Source organism: Rhamphochromis longiceps, linkage group LG22, assembly GCF_057381845.1.
Source record: "Rhamphochromis longiceps isolate RC_006_pf linkage group LG22, R_longiceps_female_GT1.1, whole genome shotgun sequence".
Taxonomy (NCBI): domain Eukaryota; kingdom Metazoa; phylum Chordata; class Actinopteri; order Cichliformes; family Cichlidae; genus Rhamphochromis; species Rhamphochromis longiceps.
In genome coordinates this window covers 9,517,037-9,537,627 of record NC_140577.1, presented here as the reverse complement: position 1 = coordinate 9,537,627, position 20,591 = coordinate 9,517,037, and the positions used below count along the sequence as shown (strand labels likewise).

Below are 20,591 nucleotides of genomic sequence, written 5' to 3'. Positions count from 1 at the left end.
ACTGAACCATCCACTCCATCTGAATCAGTGGTTACTTCAGAACCAGTCATTGAACCATTTACTCCACCTGAATCAGTGGTTACTTCTGAAGTTGTCACTCAACCATCCACTCCACCTGAATCAATTGTTACTTCTTTACCAGTCAGTGAACCAACAATCGCATCTGAAACACCAGTTGATACTGAACCAGTAACTGAGCCCTCCACTCCATCTGAATTAGTGGTTACTTCTAAATCAGTCACTGAACCATCCACTCCATCTGAATCAGAGTTTACTTCTGAACCAGTGACTGAACCATCCACTCCATCAGAATCAATGGTTACTTCAGAACCATTCACTGAACCACCCACTCCATCTGAATCAATGGTTACTTCTGTACCAGTCACTCAACCATCCACTCCATCTGAATCAGTGGTTACTTCTGAAGCTGTCACTGAACCATCCACTCCACCTGAATCAATCGTTACTTCAGAACCAGTCACTGAACCCTCCACTCCATCTGAATCAGTGATTACTTCAGAACCAATAACTGAACTATCCACTCCATCTGAATCAATGGTTACTTCAGAACCAATCATTGAACAATCCACTCCACCTGAATCAGTGGTTACCTCTGAAGTTGTCACTGAAACATCCACTCCACCTGTATCAATTGTTACTTCTTTACCAGTCAGTGAACCAACAACCACATCTGAAACACCGGTTGAAACTGAACCAGTTACTGAGCAAACCAGTCCATCTGAATCAATTGTAACTTCAGAACCAGTCATTGAACCATCCACTCCACCTGAATCAGTGGTTACTTCTGAAGCTGTCACTGAACCATCCACTCCACCTGAATCAGTCGTTACTTCTCAACCAGGCACTGAACCACCAACTCCATCTGAATCAGTGATTACTTCAGAACCAATCACTGAACCATCCACTCCACCTGAATCAGTGGTTACTTCTGAAGCTGTCACTGAATCATCCACTCCATCTGAATCAATGGTTACTTCTGAAGCAGTCACTGAACCAACCACTCTATCTGAATCAATGGTTACTTCTGTACCAGTCACTGAACCCTCCACTCCATCTGAATCAGTGGTTACTTCTGAAGCTGTCACTGAACCATCCACTCCATCTGAATCAATTGTTACTTCTTTACCAGTCAGTGAACCAACAATTGCATCTGAAACACCAGTTGATACTGAACCAGTAACTGAGCCATCCACTCCATCTGAATCAGAGTTTACTTCTGAACCAGTGACTGAACCATCCACTCCATCAGAATCAATGGTTATTTCAGAACCATTCACTGAACCACCCACTCCATCTGAATTAATGGTTACTTCTGAAGCTGTCGCTCAACCATCCACTCCATCTGAATCAGTGGTTACTTCTGAAGCAGTCACTGAACCATCCACTCCACCTGAATCAATGGTTACTTCTGTACCAGTCAGTGAACCAACAACCACATCTGAAACACCGGTTGAAACTGAACCAGTTACTGAGCAAACCAGTCCATCTGAATCAATGGTTACTTCAGAACCAGTCATTGAACCATCCACTCCACCTGAATCAGTTTTTACTTCTGAAGCTGTCACTGAACCATCCACTCCATCTGAATCAATTGTTACTTCTGAAGCTGTCACTGAACCATCCACTCCACCTGAATCAATGGTTACTTCAGAACCAGGCACTCAACCATCAACTCCATCTGAATCAATGATTACTTCAGAACCAATCACTGAACCATCCACTCCACCTGTATCAATTGTTACTTCTTTACCAGTCAGTGAACCAACAACCACATCTGAAACACCGGTTGAAACTGAACCAGTTACTGAGCAAACCAGTCCATCTGAATCAATTGTAACTTCAGAACCAGTCATTGAACCATCCACTCCACCTGAATCAGTGGTTACTTCTGAAGCTGTCACTGAACCATCCACTCCACCTGAATCAGTCGTTACTTCTCAACCAGGCACTGAACCACCAACTCCATCTGAATCAGTGATTACTTCAGAACCAATCACTGAACCATCCACTCCACCTGAATCAGTGGTTACTTCTGAAGCTGTCACTGAATCATCCACTCCATCTGAATCAATGGTTACTTCTGAAGCAGTCACTGAACCAACCACTCTATCTGAATCAATGGTTACTTCTGTACCAGTCACTGAACCCTCCACTCCATCTGAATCAGTGGTTACTTCTGAAGCTGTCACTGAACCATCCACTCCATCTGAATCAATTGTTACTTCTTTACCAGTCAGTGAACCAACAATTGCATCTGAAACACCAGTTGATACTGAACCAGTAACTGAGCCATCCACTCCATCTGAATCAGAGTTTACTTCTGAACCAGTGACTGAACCATCCACTCCATCAGAATCAATGGTTATTTCAGAACCATTCACTGAACCACCCACTCCATCTGAATTAATGGTTACTTCTGAAGCTGTCGCTCAACCATCCACTCCATCTGAATCAGTGGTTACTTCTGAAGCAGTCACTGAACCATCCACTCCACCTGAATCAATGGTTACTTCTGTACCAGTCAGTGAACCAACAACCACATCTGAAACACCGGTTGAAACTGAACCAGTTACTGAGCAAACCAGTCCATCTGAATCAATGGTTACTTCAGAACCAGTCATTGAACCATCCACTCCACCTGAATCAGTTTTTACTTCTGAAGCTGTCACTGAACCATCCACTCCATCTGAATCAATTGTTACTTCTGAAGCTGTCACTGAACCATCCACTCCACCTGAATCAATGGTTACTTCAGAACCAGGCACTCAACCATCAACTCCATCTGAATCAATGATTACTTCAGAACCAATCACTGAACCATCCACTCCACCTGAATCAATGGTTACTTCTGTACCAGTCACTGAACCAACAATCGCATCTGAAACACCAGTTGATACTGAACCAGTAAATGAGCCATCCACTCCATCTGAATCAGTGGTTACTTCTAAATCAGTCACCGAGCCATCCAGTCCATTCGAATCAGAGTTTACTTCTGAACCCGTGACTGAACCATCCACTCCATCTGAATCAATGGTTACTTCTGAAGCTGTCACTGAACCACCCACTCCATCTGAATCAATGGTTACTTCTGAAGCTGTCACTGAACCACCCACTCCATCTGAATCAATGGTTACTTCTGAAGCTGTCACTGAACCACCCACTCCATCTGAATCAATGGTTACTTCTGAAGCTGTCACTGAACCACCCACTCCATCTGAATCAATGGTTACTTCTGAAGCTGTCACTGAACCACCCACTCCATCTGAATCAATGGTTACTTCAGAACCAATCACTGAACCATCCACTCCACCTGAATCAATGGTTACTTCTGTACCAGTCAGTGAACCAACAACTCCATCTGAAACACCGGTTGAAACTGAACCAGTTACTGAGCAAACCAGTCCATCTGAATCAATGGTTACTTCAGAACCAGTCATTGAACCATCCACTCCACCTGAATCAGTTTTTACTTCTGAAACTGTCACTGAACCATCCACTCCATCTGAATCAATGGTTACTTCTCTACCAGTCAGTGAACCATCCACTCAATCTGAATCAATGGTTACTTCTGAACCAGGCACTGAACCATCCACTCCACCTGAATCAATGGTTACTTCAGAACCAGGCACTGAACCTTCCACTCCATCTGAATCAGTGGTTACTTCTGAAGCTGTCACTGAACCACCCACTCCATCTGAATCAATGGTTACTTCTGAAGCTGTCACTGAACCATCCACTCCACCTGAATCAATCGTTACTTCAGAACCAGGCACTCAACCACCAACTCCATCTGAATCAATGATTACTTCAGAACCAGGCACTGAACCTTCCACTCCATCTGAATCAATGGTTACTTCAGAACCAGGCACTCAACCACCAACTCCATCTGAATCAATGATTACTTCAGAACCAGGCACTGAACCATCCACTCCACCTGAATCAATGGTTACTTCAGAACCAGGCACTGAACCTTCCACTCCATCTGAATCAATGGTTACTTCTGAAGCTGTCACTGAACCACCCACTCCATCTGAATCAATGGTTACTTCTGAAGCTGTCACTGAACCACCCACTCCATCTGAATCAATGATTACTTCAGAACCAATCACTGAACCATCCACTCCACCTGAATCAATGGTTACTTCTGTACCAGTCAGTGAACCAACAACCACATCTGAAACACCGGTTGAAACTGAACCAGTTACTGAGCAAACCAGTCCATCTGAATCAATGGTTACTTCAGAACCAGTCATTGAACCATCCACTCCACCTGAATCAGTTTTTACTTCTGAAACTGTCACTGAACCATCCACTACATCTGAATCAATGGTTACTTCTGTACCAGTCACTGAACCATCCACTCCATCTGAATCAATGGTTACTTCAGAACCAGGCACTGAACCATCCACTCCATCTGAATCAATGGTTACTTCTGTACCATTCACTGAACCTTCCACTCCATCTGAATCAGTGGTTACTTCTGAAGCAGGCACTGAACCATCCAGTCCATCTGAATCAATTGTTACTTCTGTACCAGTCAGTGAAACAACAACCACATCTGAAACACCAGTTGAAACTGAACCAGTTACTGAGCAAACCAGTCCATCTGAATCAATGGTTACTTCAGAACAAGTCATTGAACCATCCACTCCACCTGAATCAATGGTTTTTCCTGAACCAGTCACTGAACCATCCACTCCATCTTTATCAGTACTTCCACCGAAATTACCAAAGTCTGGGGAGCCTACATCTAAATTGCCACCTCTTGCGATACTAACAGCGGAACCCACAACTGTACCTAAGTCACCAACATCTATAACAGATTTCCTACACCCCTATGAAATAGGACCAGGAAATAAGTCCCCAACACAGTATTCTGTTCTTCCTCAACCTGATCATGATGTTCCACCTGGACCAGTACTTGAGATACATCCTGCTAGTTTCCCTAACATGCTGCCCAAAAAAGGGCACAAGCTACATAGACCATGGGTAAGGCGCAAGTGTTACAGAGGTTAAATGATGGTGATGATAATGAATATGATCAAGTAAATCAATCACCCTCCAAAATCCTAGAAAGCAAAAATGTCTGATTGTGTTGTGTTATAAAAAATAAATTACAATTTACAATAAAATTGTTTTGTTATCCAATGTAATCGCTTTATCTAACAAAAGTTTTGGAAATGTGAAAGTATAATTCAAAAACACATAACAAACCTTTTTTCCTCTTTCTTTTATTTAAATGTAATTAAATATGGACAAATGGTAGACTACTTAAAATAAAGTATTATCCATATTATTTCAACTCTTTTATAAGTTTTGCTGCTCTGGTTGCTTGATTGAATGATTATTCTTTTAGGGATTATACAACAATTCCTTAACTGACCTATAAAAGGGTCATTATTAGAGTTATTATTGTTTCAGTATTGAAATATCATCAGTCTCTTAATTACTGTATAGGCAACTTATCAAAAATACAAATAATTGAATTAATTATGAGGTTTAAAAATTATTTTTTATACTAATTATTTGGTCAGTATGCAGTCTGCATGGTCAGTGTTTATGGTCAATATGTATCAGCCTTTAGCGTGTCAGTGTGGTGTCACCCATTATGACCCTATGCAAAGAATCTGCATATGGCAAAAAATAAATAAATACAAAACTTATATGTATTAACAATTGTATGTGAAAAAAGATGATCAAATGATAACCGTTAAAACGTCTTAATGCATTCTTAATCATCCAGGAAAGTAAATCTCCAAAAGTTGATTCTGTTCATCTGGACGTAGCGTTTTGTGGGAGAAACGTTTCGTCACTCATCCAAGTGACTTCTTCAGTCTCAGCTGACTGCAGGTTTCCCCAATCTTATAAACAGTACATTTGCATAATGACTGAAACCAGCCCACTGAGGAACAATTCACGGATCACATTGACTCGGTGGACCGACACATCAAATTCACCAGGGAGGATATGAAAAGTGGCAGGTTAGCCTTCTTAGACTGTGAGATTTCCATCAGTAATGGGGGACATCTAAAAGCTGACATGTACCCTAAACCTACGCATACGGATCAGTATCTAAGGTTTGACTATCATCATCCACTGGAGCACAAACTGGGTGTTATTAGGACGCTACAACACAGAGCGAACACCATCCCCACTGACACAGCGGCCAGGGAGGCAGAAGAACAGCACATCAAGAAGGCCCTGAGTAAATGTGGTTATCCCAACTGGACTTTTGTCAAAGCTGGGAAGGCACCTAAAGAAAGATCCAGCCGATCCAGGAGAGAAGAACAACCAAATTTTTTCTAAACACCGGGTTTCTGTGGCTTTTAAACCCCAAAACATGCTGCGCCAAAAATTGGTCCACCCCAAGGATCGGGTCCCCCGATACAAACAGAGTAACATAGTGTACGCTGTTAAGTGCCAGGAGGATTGCCAGGATTTATACATCGGGGAAAACAAACAACCTCTGGCAAAGCGGATGACACAACACAGAAGAGCTACCTCGTCAGGCCAGGACTCTGCAGTCTATTTACACCTACAGGCCAGTGGACACTCTTTCAATGATGAGGATGTGCACATCCTGGACAGGGAGGAACGCTGGAGTCAAGGAGGCCATTTACGTGAAAAGGGAAAGACCATCTCTGAATAGAGGAGAGGGCCTAAGGGCACATCTTTCGCCATCTTACGATGCTGTGATTGCAGCCATTCCCCAACTCTCTGTGAATGGTACGCATGGCCATTGATCAGTGGTCTTTGATCAGTGGGTTTTGGTCAGTGGTTGTTGATCAATGGTCATGAGAATTTGCATAATTAAGATTAAGGAACTGACCTCCCAGCCCATTGTTCCTTCAGTGGGCTGGTTTCAGTCATTATGCAAATGTACTGTTTATAAGATTTGGGGAAACCTGCAGTCAGCTGAGACTGAAGAAGTCACTTGGATGAGTGACGAAACGTTTCTCCCACAAATCGCTACGTCCAGATGAACAGAATCAACTTTTGGAGATAACCATTAACAACATATAATCACTGGCCACTTTTTAGGTCAAACTGTTTTGCTAACATAACTAAGTAATGAGTCATATTCAGACATGCAGACAATAATGGGGACAAAATGTGATTTAAGTGACTTTGAACATTGGTGCGTTACAGGCTGGTCTGAGTAATTCTGAATCTGCTGATCTGCTGGGATTTTCCCACTCAGCCATCACTCATGGGTTTAAAGAGAATGGTGTGAGAAAGGTAAAATATCCATGACGTTGCAATTTGCATGGGCTTACCAAAATTGGACAATAGAAGACTGGAAAAACATTGCCTGTTCTAATGAGTCTCAATTTCTGTTGTGATGTTGTGTCCTTGTCTTCGCGTTACAGCCTACCTAAGGTTGTCACCCATTTCTATCACTTTATGACCACAGCAGACACATATTCTGATGGATAACACCCCATTTCACAATCATCTCAAAGTGGTGTCTTTAATATAACAACTGTACTCAAAATAAATAAATAAATGAATATATGAATACATAAAAATAAATAAATAAAACACAGTCCCCAATTTAATACAGCACCTTTGGACCTTTGGAGGTCGCAGTGGTTGTGGATGGGGGCTTCACATGTGCAGCTGACAAATCTGTAGCAACTGTGTCACACTATTATGTCAATATGGACCAAAATCTCTGACGAATATTTCCAGCACCTTGTTGAATCTATATGAATTAAGGCAATTCTGAAGGTCAAAGGGTCTCCAACCTGGTATTAGCCAGTACCTAATAAAGTGGATAGTGAGTGTATACAGTATGTTCACAAAAAGCCCTGTTAGGTTTTCATATGGGATACTTATTAATCTACAATTAAATCGACAAATATGCCCACAAACTTATTTTTGTCACATGGCGACTGGCACACAGGTGTGTCCCTGAGGCCCTCTAGTGGATCTTTTGGGAACTGCCTAAGCACAAATAAACGGGGGCTACATGTAATATAGCCTATTAGGAAAACTCAGCGTATTGTATTATAACTATTTATTGACTTACCTACTACGTAACGACTAATATCCGAGTGGGTAATATGTTTTAATACTATATTTCTTGCACACTGGCCTGGCAGGTTAGTGTGCTTATTACCTGTATTTCCTGGTTTGCTCTTGCATAATTAATCAGACGAACACGGATGGAGTCACATTTCGTCAGGTTGTAACTCGCTGGATTCCCAGCATGTGACTCCGGCACGCTGGTCGTCTGCTGGCTGTTTGCTGTGTCAAGAAAAGAAAAACCCGAACTTCCTTGTATCGACTCACTACTCAAACAGAGAAAGCTTCGCATCAGCCGCGACAGCTGCCGACAACCCTGTTGTGTCTTCACGGCAAACCCGAGAGGGATAAAAGACGCATTTGGCACATTTTAATACACCGGTAAGTTTCTTTCTGTGAACTTGTGAAAAAGTGAAAACGGAAAACTAAACTAAACCTCTGTGTTCTCATCTTTTCCGCACCGGCAGATAGACATTTCCAACAGGAATGCCAAACGTGTGGTAGAAGTGCTGCTTTTCTTTGTTTTACCTCAAATTGTAAAGTAACTTTTTTTTTGAGATTCACCCAGCTGTAAATTTAGTGTCATAATATGACGAAGTCATTCAAAAACAACAGTAACAAAACACAGGATTAGTGTAAGAACACCTTTAATAAGAACACAAAAAGTAGTTCGAATACAAATAAAGTCAGTCTGAGATAAAGGGAAATGTAAGGTTAAAGTGTTAATAGTTTAAAAAACGATCACAACCGAAATTCACCTCATTAGCACAAAATATTTACAGGAATAAGAGAAGAAGCTAAACAGTTTGTTAACTGTTAATTGCCTACAATAAAGGAAATGTTTACTGTTGTTTAAATCATTATATTATATGATATTATGTTATAATATATTATGCTTTTAATCCATAACTGTAGTAAATAGTTACACATTAAATTTAGCTATACTGAACTTTCTTACAGCAACTTCTAAGCTCTGCTTTCATCGATACTCAGTTATGACACTGATATTGTACTGAATTTATTACTGATGCCCAAATAATAATAATGCTAATGTTTAACTGGTTCACACATTTTGCTGATTGTGTGTATTTACAGGGCTCCGGTTTCTGTTGATCAATGAGCTGACTAATCTGTTTTCCAAATAGGTGTGACATGAGTGGGCTTCACCCACTGAGAAGAGATGAATACTGATGTTTTACTCTGCCCAGCTGTGCAGACGTGGAGTAAAACCCTCATTTCAGAGCCACACCGCCACACACACTGCCACACATCTGCATGGGTCTCTCCTTCACTGCTCCCACTTCACGACTCTTGCCGTCCTTTCTGTGAGACCATGTACCCAGGTGAACTTGACCTGAACACGGACCCGCAGCTCTTGGAGTCCAAGTTGGACTTCTTCCACAAGCTGGGCTACTCCACGGCTCAGGTACAGGCTGTTCAGCAGAAGTTCGGCCCCAACATGGACACGGATAAAGTGCTGGGGGAGCTGGTTCGGATCGGGCCTGTTCAGGAGGCCAATCAGGGGCCGGTGACCACAATGTCGGTGCTGGTGTCCAGAGGAGAAACCCAGCCATCGGGCCCTACACTGCTGCTGCCTGTAGCTGGTACTTCTCCTCAGAGCAAAGAGGAGACTGGCGAGGAAGGAAAGACTTTGAGACCCGTCGTTATAGACGGCAGCAATGTGGCCATGAGGTGAGCAAACTAATCAGTAGCTAGACTGATACTGAGTGATTGATTATGATATCGGTTAAAGCTCATGAATATGCCACCCAAGTCCATTTTCTAACAGAAATCTCCCAAATCCACTGTTTAAAGCTCCTGCGTGCTCCACCGATCATCTGATTGATCCAAAATTGAAAACAGAATCATTATTGTGTCTCATGACTTGTAAATAATGTTTTTTATGCAGTATTGTCCAAAATTCACAGGTTAAATGTCAGAGAATTTCTATTTCTGCATTATGGAGTTTCTATCTATCAGAGCTGCAGTGATTATATGATAAGGCAATAATACTTTCAGTTGGTTTTCACTCAAAAAGCAGATGAATGAGCTGCTCTTGTCTGTTTTGAATAATGTAGAACCACAACGATTAATCAGTTAATCAAAGTTTAATATGCAAATAACTGTTTATGCTAAATGAGCTATTTCATCTTCATACTTGAGAATACTTAGTGCCTCTGTTTATGATCCTAAGCTGTATTTTGGGGGTTGAACTGAGGAAAATTAGATATAACAGGCATTTACTAAATTTTCTGTCATTTTACAGAGAAATCCGTTAATTATCTTAGAAAATAGTCTGTAGATTTATTTCTAATGAATATAATAATACATTTCTGCCCTAACAAAACCCTTTTTTCTGCTGTAAATAGGATAGATAACTTATGTTTTCAGTCAAAGAAAGTAGATTGGTTAATTTTTGGTTTTATCGTGATTCTCACAGCAGCTACACAAGCTATTTTCAATCTTAGTGCGGCTTTGAGGTTACCAGGCATAAAGTCCTTGACATTTAACTACACCACAACTCCCCCACTGATTTAATTCAGTTTTTTTAAGAGATCCAATTCCTTCTAATTGTATGACAATCAGCTAAAATCAGGTCATTGTGACAGTCAGCTTCCATCTGCAGTTTCATTCACAGTTTCAGTTAGGAGTAGGAGTTGACTGAGTGGGAGGTTGTCTGGTGACAGCCTGTGCGCAGGGGTCCAGCAGCGTTAGATGCTTCATTTACCTTTCAGCACGTTTAAACCCAGAACAAAAGCAGCTTTTTAAACACAAATAGGTTAAATTATGCTCTTCAGGTGGTGTCATATCTCTTTATCTCTTTTTTTCTGGTTTGGTTTTTTAATCAAAATGTGGAAACAGCGTGGATTTTAGAGTAGAATAGAATAGAATAGAATAATCATTTAATTGTCCCACAAGAGGAAATTTGGTTGTAACAGCAGCAAGAAAAACACATATACAAATAAAATGGACACAGGACACAGAACATATTTACAAAGATTATTTATAAATGAATTGTTATTTTCTCAACTGTAAGGGTAATAAATCATTGTTATAACTAATAGATGCCTCTATGAGGATGGCAAATAATTGTTAAAACCTGATACAAGATTATAAAGTCAAATGTTAACAAGCTGGTGTAAAAAGCATTTGTTAACATGGCTGTTAAACTCATTTTACATTGTGGGCCAAATACAGCCCACTTTAATCTTAAGTGCGTCAGACCAGTGAATGATGAATATTTTTTTCTTTTTTGTTTTGTTTTGATGTTTTTGCTGTGAACCCACCGTAAATTTTTTTAATTTTTTTTTATTTTTTATTTTACAGTAGATAGTGAAAAAACAAGATCTATGTGGTGGGTCTTTATCAGTGGGGGAAATGAAATATGTGAAACGTACATAATACGAAAATGCAATTGTAAAAAGTGTAAAATTGATGTCCTCTTTCACATTTTCTGAAAGTTGTGCAGTGATTGGAGTCTTTGGAAAATGTAAAAAGTTTTGTGAAATTCTGGCCCCAGGGCCTTAATTTGACACCCCTGATTTAGAGCAATGCTCAAATCTCTCTCTTTTTTTATTACGAGCCAAGCTTTCCTTTCTCGTGTCATGTTTCTGTGACTGATTAGTCAGTTCTTGGGACTGCAGTAGCCCGAGTAACAAAATTTTTTGCAGATTTTCCAAGTTGTTTTCCAACTTGGTGGACACTGGCAGAGGGATTTGTCAGTTTTCCCTGCCAGGAACAAACCCAACATTCCAACATGTTCTCAGAAATATCTACAAAAACTGGTTTCTACCAATACCACAAAATTTCTGATTAGCAAATATGTGAGTTCCAATTTGAACTAAATGCTGACATTAGCATGCTAATATGCTAATGGTTTTATGAACTGTGTGCTGCATTTTATTAGATTTAAAACGAGCTGTTAAGCCCATGAGGTCAACAGTTTCACTGAAGTCATAGAGTGAGTGAGTTGTACGGTATTTTTCTCACAGACTTTTCTCATAGCGTTCTTTGTAAATAATGATAATACTGCCCCATAGTGTTTACTGTGTCAACATTAGCACCAAATCCAGCATACAGGGAAACTGTAATACTGTTAGACATTTGATTCAAAACCAATATTCTTCGTCGTTTCGTATCGTTAAAAGTCTTGAACTTTATCAGATACATTTCTAAAATTATTTCATTTTATTTCAACTATTCCAACAGTCATTCCAATATAAGTTGCTAATCATAATATTAAATATTTTATATCATAAATTATGTATATACTATTTTAGGTTGAAGATTTAAATACAATTTCAGTGATTAGGCCCATCAGAGATTATACTACACACTCACTGTGTGTTTTGTACTTGCGTTGTACATCAACTGAGGAATTTTTTTTTTCTTTTTACTCAGAACACAATAAACCAGTTCTGTAAACTGCAGCTTCCAAGACTGCTGCCTTTTCCCAAGTAAATTACCTAAAAGCATGCAGGTACTGATCTCTAATTACTGACTGTGATTTGGGAAGTTTAGTTGTGCTAAGCATTTTTTTTATTATACACCGAAGCGTCAGAAAGGGTGAGAGAATTAGGGTATACATCTGTTTTAGCACAGTATACACCCCATCTGTCATTTGCCTTTCCCAGCCTGGCATACAGGTTCAGGCATGCAGCTTCTTGAGTATGCAAATCAGATCGTACTTATAATAACGCTCTCTTTTTTAAGACGAATGTCTCTGGAGCAGGTCCAACAGCATTTCTTCAATGTCATTCAGAAATTCCCCAAGGACTTAAATCACTTACATCGTCACAGTCTATGTGACGATGTAAGTGTCACATAGACTGTGACACTTAGACTGTGTCACATAGACTATGACACCTAAACAAAAGGTGTACCTTTTTGTTTAGAAACAGCTATTCTGGCAAGTTGATGATAGAAGTGTTGCGAAGCAAAACAACCAACTTTGTTTAAGCCACACGATTGCCAGATGTTTTTTTTTTAATAGCTGTGAACATCCATCAAGCCACTAAAAACCTGTCTTGGGTTAGGGCGGGGTTGTGTTTTTTTAAAAGGCAAATTTTTACCTTTCAAATAAGGTCTCGCTTTTAGCTTTACAGTTTTTTAAGCTTTTCTTTGAGTACTGTAAATATTTAAATAAGTGAAAATTTTATAAAACTGCTGGATAACAACTTACCTTTAACCTTAGATAATGAGAAAGTGGATGATAAGAGCCAGCTAGAAACAAACTAAGTCAAAAGAAAAAGTTTTTCATATGACTCTGTGCCGTCCTGTGAAAAACTGAGTACACCCTTACTACAGATCACCTCTATAAAAGTTTTTGCAGTTTGCTTGCCTGAAACATTCAGTTGTGTCAACACAATACCACAATCTACCCAAGAGTGGACGTCCCCAAAAATTCACCTGATAGAAACTGCTACTTTCTACAGGCATCAATTAGCATGGTAATTGTAAATGGTGCCACATTAACGAATGTCTTGTACAGGCATCGGTAACTGTCATGTAACTGTCATGTAACTGTCATGTAACTGTCATGAAACTGTCATTACGTTCATCACAGTACAATTAGAAGAAGGGTTGCCAAAGCAAAGACTATTCCTTCTCTAAAAAAACAAGCAAATAAAAAGTATGGCTACAGGGCTTGAGTTTGCAAACAAACTCAAGACTAATTGGTCAAAATCAAACTTGGCCAAAACAAGACATTGGCTATCAACACTTTGTGCTGATAGGCACAGGAGGGGTGATGATTTGGGCTTCTTTGCAGAGTTTTCTAGAGACAAATGTGAGGCAATCTGTCCAACAGCTGAAGCAGTACTCAGTGGTTAGTACAGTTTCTTCACAGCAGTCTTAGAAGTCATAGTCAAGTAGGGCAAGTCATAACCGATACAAATCATTCTCGGGGAAATCCCTCGCATAAACACTAACACTAGTAATTCAGTCGTTTACCTCGTTACCGCCAACTCGGTGCCAATGCTGGCACGGAGCCAATTCTGCCTCATGCTTTTTCCAAGCCAGTTCACATTTCTGCAGAATAGAGGAAAAATAATTGTGATATAACAGATGATGGGGTAGTTTTGAAGGAAAATCATAGTGGGCAGAATCAATCCGTCTATCATTCGTGAATTTCTTAAGGTAGTTCTTTCCATGGTCATTGTTTCCTTTATTGGTACTACCACAAATCAAATAAAGTGGAACCACATCTAGATTATGAAAGGGATATATAAGCATCGATTTTTCTTTCATGGTACTGTTCCAGTGACAGCTTTTTTTTGCACTGTGGAACTAGTTATGGATCAGATGTCAGTGTGTCACTGACCACTTTTTTTAAGCAAACCTTTTGGGTCGTATTGACATGATAGCATCACATTGTTACTGCACATCCATGACGTCCATCTCCTGTTCCACCACATCCCAAAGGTGCTCGACTGGATTGAGTTTTAAATGATTTGAGGTTTGTGACATGGAGTGTTTTCAAAAGATGGGAACATCGTGTTCACAAAGAGATGAACATGCTTAAATGATGCTAAATTGGTACTAAGCGGAAATATTCCCCACATCATTACACCACCATCACCAGCCTCAACTGTCGATTAATGGAAGGACAATTCTATGCTTTCATGCTGTTCATGTCAAATTCTGACACTGAGACTCATCAAATCAGGCTTTGTGTTTCTAGTCTTTTATTGACCGATTTTGGTGAGTCCAAGTGAGGAGGGCGGCTACTTTCTGGATAGTTTCTCTTTTTGGACCGTTCTCTGTAAACTCTAGAGATGATTGGTTTCAGTAGATCAACAGCTGATACTGAAACGTGGCCAACCAGGTCACTTAAACCACTTAAACTCTTGTTCTAAAGTGGGTCAGGAACGTTTCCCTCCAGCTGTTAGTGTGTGGGCATGTGTTCTGGTTTCTTATTCATTTTTCCTGGTTTTCATTTAGCCATGGCAACAAGGAAGTTTTCTCTTGTCTGGGAATCCAGTTGGCTGTGAACTTCTTCCTGGACAGAGGCCACACTGAAATCACTGTGTTTGTTCCCTCATGGAGGAAGGAGCAGCCCAGGCCGGATGTTCCCATCACAGGTACAACACTGGGAATTCACGTGCTTTGTTTTGTTTCTCTACTTCCTTCTTTGCCCGACTGTGAAACCTGCACAGAAACCTGAAAGTTGTGGTACAATTTCCATGACAGAACTAGTGAAAATATATATTAAGCTGAGAGAAAGTTGACGCCTTTGATGTTTTTTAAGCAAAAATTTCCCAGAATGTCCCAGCACGTGTTTTAAGCTTTTGATGGGGATTTTAAAAAGACATTTACATTTTTTTTCCCGAATTGCCTGCTATGAAGCTTTTAATGGCAGTTAAAGCAAGAACTCTCAATGTAATCGAGTAGATTACTAGTAGATTTGAAACTAAATGGTAATATAAAAAAGCAGAACAATAAATAATTTGAGAAATTATTTGTAAGTAGTGAACTTAAAACCCAGGCATGTAACTGGCAGGACATTGTTTGACAGAATCAGCTGCTGATTCTCAGTTTACTGTAAAACTCAAAAGGGGAAACTCCACAGACAGTTTTTCCCCCATGCATAAAGCTTATCTGCAGCATGTGCTGCAAAAAAAAATTTTTTCTAATTTTTTTTGTCTTGCTTTTGTGATACCAAATGATAATCATCATTTCAGTTAGCCTGTGGTGACCTATATTTGGAAGTGACTGCTGATAATGTAGTTAAATAGATAGCTCATGCAGATAAACGGTTTTGTGTTAGGGTGTAATTTCAAGTCTGCAGTTATTATTCAAGATGTTTAAACCTGCCTCCTGGGAAAAAACACAAACTAATATGCAGTCGGGACTTGCTTTATTATAGCTGAATGAGTTAAATAAAGATCTGAATGGGCATTTAGTGATGACCCTGAGCTTAATTTGCGGCTCCTCTCGGCTCCACAAAGATTAAGCTCTTTGTTTTGTTCCTCTAGCCACTCCTTTAGGGTTAAACTGTGCTCCTTCTGCAATTTTTCTAATTATGGAGTTCCACAGGGCTCTGTCCTGGGATGAATTCTATTCACATTATACATGCTTCCCTTGGAAGGCAAGGCATAGCATACAGTGTCATCACTATGCAGATGATACCCAGCTTAATCTATCCATGAAGCCAAATGACACACAGCAGTTAGCTGAACTATAGGAATGTCTTATAGACATAAAGCTGGATGACTTTTAATTTCCTGATTCTAAAACTGAGTTATTGTACTCGGCCCTGAAGATTTTAGAAAAATAGTGTCTAACCAGATATTTACTTTGATGGTCATTTTGACTATGTCCTTGTGAGCACATTAAAAATATGTATGATTGCTGTCTTGCACTTCTTTAACCTCCTAAGACCCAAACTCTTCCACGACATGCATTTTTAATTTCTCTTTGATATTTGGGCATATTGGGGCTCGATCAATGTAAAAACAAAGAATTACCAGGTTTTTTTTTTTACCTTATAATGTCCTCGTAAGTGGATATCAGGCCCATGTAGAGCAAAATTGAGTACCCAAAATGTGGTCCTAGGAGGTTAAGACAGGATGTTTGTAAAATTAGAAATATGCTGAAAACTAGTTTGTTCACTTATTCTAGGCTTGACTATTGTAAGTCATTATTATCAGGTTGTCCTCAAAGCTCCTTGGAAAGCCTTCAGTTGATTCAGCGAGTATACTGACAAGGACTGGGAAGTGAGATCATGTTTATCCCATATTGGCTTCCCTTCAATGGCTCCCTGTTAAATCCACAGAAAAAATTCAGAATCTTTCTCCTCATATTCAAAGTCTTGAATAATCAGTCACTGGCTTTATTGTAGTGGCTCATCATTTCTCTGACTTAATGTTTGGCATCCAGATCAGCAAATTCTGCGTGAGCTGGAGAGGAAAAGGATTCTGGTGTTCACACCGTCGCGGCGCTATGCAGGCAAACGGGTGGTCTGTAATGACGACTGCTACATTGTCAAGCACGCCTTCGAGTCTGACGGCATCATCGTGTCCAACGACATGTACCGTGACCTTCAGGGAGAGAAGCCGGAGTGGAAGCGCTTCATCGAAGAGAGGCTGCTCATGTACTCCTTTGTTAATAACAAGTGAGTTTTGCGTTCCTGATACACAAGATCCCTACCAGCTAGTAACCTGAATTAACCAATGAGTGATGGTGTTTGCATTTCACCCCGATGCAGGTTTATGCCCCCCGATGATCCCCTCGGTCGACATGGACCAACCCTGGAGAACTTCCTGCGGAGGGTTCCAAAGACTCAGAAAAAACAGCCGTGTCCTTATGGTGAGAGAGCTTTTTTAAGACATGTAGCGCCATCAGGGGTCACAGTACAGCAAACATGGATCCAAAATACACAGTCAGGGTTAAAAAGAGAGATCTTGATGGTTTCAGCCCTCACAGATTTCAGATTTCAGAATCCAGTATTAAGGAGGCGACACTAAGACAAGTTAAACTTCACAGTGCTTGAGACAACCTACCTGCCAAGTATAGTGGTGCAGTTTTAATTTCAAAGAATGCCCAATGTTGATCAGATTTAGTGTATTTTGTTGCACTTTGTGTAAAATTGATAAAGAAAAAACTATTTTAAGCAGTATTTTAGAAAAATTCCTTACTTTAACAAGATTATGTGCAGACTACTATACATATAGGGCTGTTATTCGACTGTTGCCTAGCCGAGACATTTCTCTGCATGAAAAAAGAAATACTGCTTTGGTGGAGTTATAAAGCCTGCTGTTTATTCATTTTCCAGGGAAGAAATGTACTTATGGAATCAAATGTAAATTCCACCATCCCGAGCGAGCCAAACAGTCCAATCGTGCTCTTGCAGACGAGCTTCGAGAGAGTGCTAAGCAGCCTACTCCTTCTCAGAAACAATCTTCAGCTTGCTCCAGTCCTGTGCCTGGACTCAGCCTCCTGTTGGTGGAGGATATGGCGAAGAAACTGACTCTGGGAAACGAGAGCAGCTCCTTAAAAAAAGCTCATAAAAATGAAAAGGTAGCTCAGGTGAAGGCAAGTCACTGCTCCAGCAAGAAGGCCTCATCAAAGAAGGAGAAGTCCAGCAAACACGCGTCGTCTGATCACAACTCGGTGCAGCACAGCCGCTCTCAGGAGCAGCTGGACTCTGGTTTAGGCTCCATAGACAGCCAGCCGGTGGAAGCTCCTCGGAGTCTGAGTGATCACCAGTTTGGGCTACCGTACAGCAGCAGCCAGCAGTACTGCCCTCCAAAAAGTTCCCCGTGCAGCTGCTGCTCACATGGCACTGCCTCTTGTGGGAGTGCGCCGGCTTTCCCAACTCACAACATCGGGCCAGTGAGCAGCCACAGCGCTGATATGATGCCCTACAGTCTGCCCCACTATCCGAACTATTGCGCTTACCCACTTAGCATGAATCCATACAGCCAACTGACAAATTTCCAGCGCAGCCAAACCCACAGCTTCCAGAGGCCACAATGGTCCGATCCATTCTGCGGTCAACCGGCGGTGGTCCGCAGCCTCCCGGGAGATCCCTCACACTGGGAGCCTCCTCCAATGAAGCAACCAGGTCCCAGCAGGGAGGAGAGAGAGGTTATACGGAAAAAGCTCCTCGCTATCTTCAGCGCCCAGCTGGTGGATACAGCCATGGACATGTTCCCTCAGATGATGGATCCACAGATGCTCGTGGTCGAAATCCTCAAGTTGCAGAGTCAGCTGAGATGAGACGAATCCAGTCCGAGAACTCGTCTTTCAGTGGAAAGACTGAAGGTTAACATGAGTTTGTGTGTTTTGTATTGTGGTATCCACCTTGATTAAAAACTATTTGAATTCTTTGGAGTTGCCTCGCTGCAGTCTCACGTTAGAGGCAGGATGCAGTTGATACAAATTGTATCTTTATTTATAAATTTTAGCAAACATGTGGCTTTTAATGCTACTTAATTGGATTAACTGACACTCTTGAGGTCTACCTTTCATAGATACACTTATATAGTCAGATTCAGTCACCAGTGTGTTGTGTGGATGAGGAACACGTTCTCGATATTGATGTCTTTTTGGAAGAACCTGACGTCTGAGAATGACCAACAAGCTCGGAAATGACTGCGAAGGTCGCCTTGTGTGTGTCTCAACAGTATTTAAGAACCGGCTGTGCTGTGCTGAGCTGCGTACTGAAATACCTTTTTGTGTCATATTGGCACTATGCATCTATTGTTTCTAAGACATCACTGTGCAGTGTTGTCAATCAACGTGTCAGGATAAAATATTATGGCTGCATTCTCACATACACTCCCTGCAAATGGTAGTTGATCTCAATTGTCAGAGTTGTTTTTGACATGGTCTTTGAGCCAGAGTTTCTCTGTTTCTGGACTTAATAGTTTTTATTATGTGTGGAATATTGCATGTGATTCCTAGTTTCATAATTATATTTACATCATGTATAAAGTATGCATCGGTTAGCGTTCAGTTTTTAGTTATCCTAGAGTTTTTCTGCTCCAGGCTGTTAAGTCATCCTTGTTTTCAAGGTTCTTTATCTATTGTCCCAGTGTTTGTTGCCCCCCTTCTGTCTCCTTAGTTGGTCATGTCCGTGTCTGCAGTGTGGTTTTGTTTTTGTGGTTAGAGTTTTATTTTTTGTATTTCCTTTGAGCGTCCAAGTACGGGAATAAAGCTGCTTTATAGTTAATTCTGTCTGTCACCATGTGCTGCACCTGGGCCCTGCCTAACCTGCCGTATAGCCGATTATGACAGTTTTATAGTCCCAGAAATTGGATTCTGTTTGCCTGGATGAAGCGTTTTCAGTGGAAGAAGCTGAGCTGCATCCAGATGAACTGATTCAAGTCTGTACTTGGATTGCTGCAAGTTTTATGATGGTTAATGTTCTCAGTTTAGATTATTTAATGTGTTTTTTGTGATATCAAGCTAACTGGAATTTAAAACACACCTCGAGTAAAACAGTAAAACGGTTATATTTATTCCACTTTATTTTACTACATATATTCTGTTCTTTTTATGCTGATACAATGAAAGTTGTTGAAATAAAAATAAACAATTAGCAGTCGAGCTGTTTACATTGTGCTTTATTTACATGCATTTTAAAGACTTGATATATATACACCACTCACTTACCCAATGTGTTTGTAATAATATGGTGAATAACTGTGATAAAGTGGCAAACTTCACAAATACAGTAGCTCTGCAGAAATTCCATTAATCCATTAAGTACTAACGTTTGGAGTCCAACCAGAACTACAAAGATCTAAAACATAAATTATTTCACCTCTAGCTGCTGCAAAACAGTAATTTACTTGCAAAATGACATGGGTACAATCAGATGACAATCAGCTGAGTTAGGTCCCTGAGTTGAACTGTAACTGTTGGGAGACAGGTTGGCTCCCACCAACCAACATGTGCAACTGCATTGCAATCGAAACTGGCTGTCCATTGAAGAAGTTGGCGCTTCTGAGTGAGCAGTTCGTTGGCGCTGCTACTTTTTACCAAATTGGGAAGAAAAACCAGGATAAAAATGCAGATTTTTCCTATTTTTACTC

The 20,591-nt window shown here is 40.5% G+C and overlaps 1 protein-coding gene across 1 annotated transcript; it reads left to right on the top strand.

Moving 5' to 3' along the window:
- The first annotated feature begins 8,150 nt into the window (after positions 1 to 8,150).
- Positions 8,151 to 20,089, top strand: zc3h12ab (zinc finger CCCH-type containing 12Ab). The gene is made up of 6 exons (XM_085395841.1): positions 8,151 to 8,430; positions 9,195 to 9,741; positions 14,992 to 15,131; positions 16,930 to 17,164; positions 17,258 to 17,358; positions 17,825 to 20,089. Exons 2-6 carry the CDS (start codon positions 9,230 to 9,232, stop codon positions 18,769 to 18,771), a joined length of 1,935 nt encoding a protein of 644 aa, XP_085251967.1. The 5' UTR covers positions 8,151 to 8,430; positions 9,195 to 9,229; the 3' UTR covers positions 18,772 to 20,089.
- The last annotated feature ends 502 nt before the right edge of the window (positions 20,090 to 20,591 follow it).